General features: G+C 42.5%; 1 protein-coding gene across 2 annotated transcripts in view; it reads left to right on the top strand.

Annotated features, from left to right (window-relative positions):
- The first annotated feature begins 390 nt into the window (after positions 1–390).
- FAF2 (Fas associated factor family member 2) overlaps positions 391–6,751 on the top strand; it is a 79,015-nt gene continuing 72,654 nt past the window's right edge. For both annotated transcript variants that reach the window (XM_042945975.1, XM_042945984.1), the window contains exon 1: positions 391–489. In XM_042945975.1, coding sequence (XP_042801909.1) covers positions 427–489 — 63 coding nt within the window. In that variant the 5' untranslated portion in view covers positions 391–426. The remainder of the gene's footprint in view (positions 490–6,751) is intronic.

Genomic DNA, 6,751 nt, shown 5'->3' with positions numbered 1-6,751 from the left:
CACAATCTCCTAAAAAATATTTAGGAATATTGGAGACTGTGGGAAGATGGTTAAGAAGCAGGCGAAATCGGCCAATTGGCGTTCGGGAATTTCCGCAGCTTCTCGAGGAGCACTCGGTACCTCTCGGCTCTTTGCGATCTATTCAGAAGTCTTTGGGTCTCCGTTTGGCCGGTCTGTTCGCCGCCTAAATCGTAAGGGCGACTGGTACCGACAGTCCCTCGGCAATTTCCGGAAGCGTTCGGTATTGGCCCGAGAGTGGCGCCCTCTGACGGCAGGAACTGTCACCACGGGTACCCTCACGCTGCGCCAGTAGGCGCAGGCGCAGTTGCGCGCCGGCGGCCCGTTCAGAGCGGACGTGGTTGCTACTGAGGTCACTTCCGGCGGGTGACGGTGCGGACGGGTCAGAAGCGTAGAGGCGGCGGCAAAATGGCGGCGCCTGAGGAGCGGGATCTAACCCAGGAGCAGACAGAGAAGCTGCTGCAGTTTCAGGTAGCAGCGAGTACTCGGTGCAGCACATGCCGCCACGGGCTGGGGAATGGGCCCCTAGAGGAGCCCAGAAACCTCCTCAGATTGGGCCCGAGATTCTTCTCAGACCAGCGGCGGCCCCCTCCCCCCAGACGCCAACTGCCCTGCTGCTCCCGGCCCCGAACCTCTGTCGGTCCCCGGCCTTCCAGCCAGGGCTGCGGCCCTCTCTTCTCCCTTCAGCGGGTCAGCTTCCCTGGTTTCCCTTAGCGGCACCTGTCCTCAACTATCTTTCCCAGTCCGGCTACCCGTCGGACCTTCTCCGCCCATCGACTCTAGACCTACCGAGATGCTTAATCCCCACCAAGGAGTTGGCCTCGTTTCGGGTCTCTGGAAAACCTACCAGCATCCCATGCTATTTCTGCAAATATTTATTGATGGCCTCTCGGGTGCCTGGTCCTGTACTGGGCGCTCTGGTGGGGGAGGGGGCAGACCTGGCCCCCGTGCCCTAAAGGTGTGGGAGGACACCACGTAAGGAAACAATGCAACATTGTAAGTGTCATCAGTGGCTTCTGACTTGGTTTATTACCCTGGGCTTATTCCTGGACTCCGGTTATTGACTGTGCTTGAGGTGGGTGGTAATTTGCAGAAATCTGCCTCCTTTTAGTGGTTGTCGTGTTAAGAACTTTTGGCACTAAGCACTTGTCTCTGACCTGGAGAATCTGGGTGGGTACCCACCAGGGTGGGTAACCTTGTCTCTTTATTACCATTATAATGGATATCAGTTTCCTTGTTTCTAAAATACTTCTCTTAATAAGTCTACCCCCTACGGATGTTGTGGAGATCAAATGAGTTTATGGATATATGAAGGGCTTTGTAAACTGAAATGTTGCTAAATGGTATTGCTCCTATTAATCATTATTTAACTTAGGATAGAATTAAAGTTAGTGGTACACTTATTCCCGAATAGAAAATGGGTTAAACATTCATTAATTCAGCAATATTTACCAAGAACCTTAGTGCTTATGCACAGCTGGTTCAAATACCATTTATTGAGTACTCATGATGTTGTAAGTACTGTGCTAAACACATGCATAGCATGCATGATCTCATTTAAGACAACAACCCTGTGAGATTCATGCTGTTAACAATCCCTGTATCGCAGATGAGCCATGGGGTTTAAGAAGTAACATACTTTGGTTACACAGCCAGTAAGTGGTGGTGTCAGATTTAAAGCCAGATCCCTCTTTCCAAAACCGTTTCTGATCTCTTGTGTGCTGTACCACCTGTGTACAGCCGAGAGTGGAATGCAAATGCTGTGATATTAAGTCTTAAAAAAAAAAAAAAAAGTTACTACTGTTTTGTAATTTCTTTGATTAGATTTCACTATAATTAATTTTGAGGTGGGTTTTCTTTAAATTGAGCAGTGGGTTGGAAGTGTATAATAGAAAACTATTGTAGAAATAGTTGACATTTGGGGCACCTGGGTGGCTTGGTCGGTTAAGCGTCCGACTTTGGCTCAGGTCATGATCTCACGGTCCGTGAGTTCGAGCCCCGCGTCGGGCTCTGTGCTGACAGCTCAGAGCCTGGAGCCTGTTTCAGATTCTGTGTCTCCCTCTCTCTCTGCTCTTCCCCTGTTCATGCTCTGTCTCTCTCTGTCTCAAAAATAAATAAACGTTAAAAAAAAAAAAAGAAATAGTTGACATTTGATTGGAGATTTGAGTAAAGAAATTGAGGACAATATAAATTAGAATGAATAAACATCAGACAACCAGCTTCCTCTTCCTAGTAGAGGGTAGGAAGGTAACCATGTAACTTATCCCTTACAACGCTTTAGGGGTAAGCTCCCAGATTAAGTGTTATGAGGTGATTTGAGTTATATGTCATGATGTACTTAGTCTCATAGTGGCAAGACATGAATATGTGGTAGTATTTCTGAGGTAAAGTACATAGGTACCTCCATTTGTCTTCATTGGACATTTAAATCAGTAAGAGGTGAGTAGTAGATTAAAGCTACATTAAAATTGCTTTATGAGGGGACCCTGACTGGCCCAGTCAGTAGAGCCTGCAACTCCTGATCTCAGGGTCATGAGTTCAAGCCCCATGTTGGGTGTAGAACTTACTTAAAAAAAAAAAAAAAAAAAAGATTGCTTTATGAAATTGGATTTACTAAGGCAAATGCATTTTGTTTTTTGTTTTTTTTTTTTTTTTTAAATTTTTTTTAACGTTTATTTATTTTTGAGACAGAGAGACAGAGCATGAACGGGGGAGGGTCAGAGAGAGAGGGAGACACAGAATCGGAAGCAGGCTCCAGGCTCTGAGCCATCAGCCCAGAGCCCGACGCGGGGCTCGAACTCACGGACCCGTGAGATCATGACCTGAGCTGAAGTCGGAGGCTTAACCGACTGAGCCACCCAGGCGCCCCAAATGCATTTTGCATTTATGTGTTTCTTAAACAGTTCCTGGATCAGGTTCATCATTCAATTGCCATTAAACATTCTTTGAAACTTAACTAGGTGCCAAGCATTATATTAGGTATTTAACATACCTTAGCTTTTTAAAATCTCGTAATAACTCTGTAAGGAATTAACCCCCATTCGTTTTGTAAGTGGAAATTTAGAAATCCATACCCATTACCACCTTTTGTATAACCTATTGGAGGAGCTGTGTGTGTGTGTGTGTATATACACACTCACATATACATATATATACACATACATGAACAATGAGTATCCTGCAGTATATTAGTGCTCATAGTGCAATATGGTATAAACAAAGTGCTGTGGGAGTTAGGGGAAAGTTAGGAACATTGATGGAGGTGGGAGGGAGAGAAGAGAGGAGGATGACTTAGTAGGTAAGCATTTTTTGTATTTATTATGCCTTAGGCATGGTGCGAGATAGTTTATAACTATTGTGCTTAATTCTTGTAAAGTGCCATAGATGATATGGCTGCTCCTCGGTGAGGAAACACATCTATTGAAGTATTTGCTTGAGTTCATTAAGCTATTAAATAGTGGAGATGGAATTAGAAATCTAATTGGTCTGGGTCTGGACTTCAAGGCTGGGCTCTTTCCACTGTACTTTGCTAATTTTGAAGGAGGAATAGAATTTCAACAAGTGGTAGGCAGAAAGATGCTCAAAGCTGAGGAAATGGCTTGAGCAATGCATGAAGATGGAATAGTGTGGAGTGTTGCTGTGATGGATTTAGAAATCTGGAAGTGAAAAATAAGATTGGGAAGGTGAATTAGAGCCAGATTTTGGAGGCCTTTCAAAGCTGTGCAGAATTAAATTTTAATCTGTATACATAGGGAGCCATCACAGGTTTTTTCAACTAGAGAATGGGATAATACTAGGTTTCAGGTTTGCTTCACTAACAGTATGGAGCGTGTGCTTGGAGTATCCATAGGAGTTAGGACAGAAAAGGGTGGTACTGCTGGGAACTAGTTCTCAGTATGTTGTTTCATTTGATATATTGAAATTAGCAAAAGTAAAATATTTTAGAAATCTTAGGTTTCCTCTATTTCACTTTTTTTGTGACATGTGTTTTGACTGAACTCCCTAGGGTGTATTTATCATGCTTCTCAGTCTGATGTTTTCTTAGATTTTTCTAGTTATCCTTTTCTCCTGTTTATTTTGGAGCCAATTGACTATGAATAAAGCACACATTTGTTTCAAGCTGTTCCAAATGGAAGAGAGTAGGTTTTAAGAAGAGTTAATGCAGGGGCACCTGCGTGGCTTGTTCAGTTAAGCGCTTCGGCTCAGGTCATGATCTCATGGTTCGTGAGTTCGAGCCCAGCGTCGGGCTCTGTGCTGACAGCTTGGAGCCTGGAGACTGCTTCAGATTCTGCTCATGCTCTGTGTGTGTGTGTGTCTCTCTCTCTCTCAAAAATAAAATAAACATTAAATTTTTTTTTTTTTTTTTAGTAAGAGTTAATGCAGGTATGGGTAAGTTTACTGGTATTGAAATCCACTTCCCTAAATTTCCAAATATAACAGACTCCTCTAGTGCCTTGGTTTACTGCTTCTAGGTTGCTGTTTGAACACCTGGAGAAAGATGACCTGGACAGAGAGAAGGGATTAAAGGAGCTATATGCATGGCCAGTGGAAGAAGAAATTATCCTTTTCTGCTTTTGTACAGGAATAAGAAATTTCTGTCCTTTTAAATGAATATTAGGGTTGGTCTTTGTTCTTTTAAATTATAGAAAGTTAAGCCTGAACTCTGGGCTGTAGAATCAAGCTTATAATTCATTTTGAAAATCTCTCATTGGCTTCATCTGACTCTTTATTATTACCTAAAGGAAAAAGAGTAATATGATGCTCTTTGTTCATGTATTTTTAAAAAATCATAGAGTGAGCTGTTTGAACTTTTTGCCAGGGAATTTGGTATTGTAGGAAAGCCATGAGCTTGGAAACTTGGGCAAACCTGAACTAGCTGTTCAGTTTAGCTTCTAATGAGTTCTGTGACCTAGGGCATGTTCCTACTTTTTTAAATCTTTCCTCATCTATAAAATAGGGATACTGTTCCCCAATTCACATTGATTTTTGTTTTTTATTTTAAAAAAATCTCCCAAATAGTGCATACTTTTTGCAAGTCAGCAATGTAAAATTGTTTAAAAGGGTAATTAAATCTCATCTCATTCCCCCTCCTCATTCCCAGTTTGTTGTGTGTCTTTGTATACTTTTTTCTTCTCCATATACAGATATACATGCTTAATGTATGTGCTAACTTACCCTTGACTGTTTAGTTGGAACAGATGGCTTCCATTTCCTAATATGTTCTCTGTAATATGTCCCAAGTATTTCTGCTTTCATCAGTTGAGTTGTACTCTTAACAGTTGTGTTTGCTACCATACCATTGTGTGCTGGTTATATTTGTCATAAAAATATGATACAGAAACCAATAAAATATCAGTGCAGGAGTTTTTATCTGAAACCTTTATCTGACAATTAAATGCTTTGGGGAAGGTCTGTAGGGTTAAGTTGCTGAAAAACAGCTGTTCAGTTAGGTGAGGACAAAACAGGTATAAAGATAACTCTGGGAAAAATCACTGAGATTCAGTATTGTGCCCTTTCTGCTTGGCAAGTGTTTGGAGTTCTTGCACTCCAAGAAATTAAATCCGTGTCTATGGCTATGATTTATGCTAGAAAGACTCCAAAGAATGCCAGTGGACCCATTTCCCTTTTTTGTTTTTAAACGTTTACTTTTGAGAGATAGAGACAGAACACGAGCAGGGGAGGGGCAGAGAGAGAGGGAGACACAGAATCTGAAGCAGGTTCCAGGCTCTGAGCTGTCAGCACAGAGCCGGATGTGGGGCTCAAACCCACGAACCATGAGATCATGACCTGAGCCGAAGCTGGATGCATAACTGACTGAGCCATCCTGGCACCCCAGTGGACCCATTTCCTAAAGAAAAGGGTAGGCTTTCGTCAAAAGATTGCTGCATGAATGTGTGTGCTTTATGTTTTAAATGAAATAAAATAATGTGTGGAATATTTTTATTCCCCACTTTAAATGACTTAAAAATTTTTTTAATGTTTATTTTTTGAGAGAGAGAGAAACAGAGCATGAGTAGGGGAGGGACAGAGAGAGAGGGAGACACAGAATCTGAAGCAGGTTCCAGGCTCCAAGCTGTCAGCACAGGGCTGGGTGTGGGGCTTGAATCCACAAACTGTGAGATCATGACCCGAGCCGAATTGGACGCTTAACCAACTGAGCCACCCTTAACTGACCTATTCTCGTTGGTTAAGAGAGTCTGCTGTCTTTGTCTTAATAGAGGTAGGATCGTATTATAATTTTGAAAGTCAGCACAGCATAGTAGGTTGTCATGAAGACTGGCTGTGAAGTAAGACAATCTGAATTTGAATCCTGCTTCTCCAGGTATTAGCTTTGTGATCTTGGGCAAATTACTTAACCTTTCTGCCTTAGTTTCCTTGTCTATGCCCTTACTGTATTACCTCATAGGGGTTATTTCAGTAATTAAATGTTAATATATCTAAAGTATTAAGCACTTGAATGTTAAACATTATTAAGGTTAATACTTTGTGGGTTTAAAAAAAATTTTTTTTAATGTATTTTTGAGACAGAGCATGAGCAGGGGAGGGGCAGAGAGAGGGGGAGACACAGAATCTGAAGCAGACTCCAGCTCTGAGCTGTCAGCACAGAGCCCGATGCGGGACTCGAACTCACAGAGTGTGAGATCATGACTTGAGCTGAATTCGGACGCCCAACCGACTGAGCCACCCAGGCGCTCCTATACTTTGTGGGTTTTAAAACATTGGGGGACAATCA

This window comes from Panthera leo, chromosome A1 (genome assembly GCF_018350215.1).
Source record: "Panthera leo isolate Ple1 chromosome A1, P.leo_Ple1_pat1.1, whole genome shotgun sequence".
Taxonomy (NCBI): Eukaryota; Metazoa; Chordata; class Mammalia; order Carnivora; family Felidae; genus Panthera; species Panthera leo.
The sequence above is the reverse complement of the archived record's forward strand: the minus strand, read 5'-3'. Positions and strand labels throughout refer to the sequence as shown.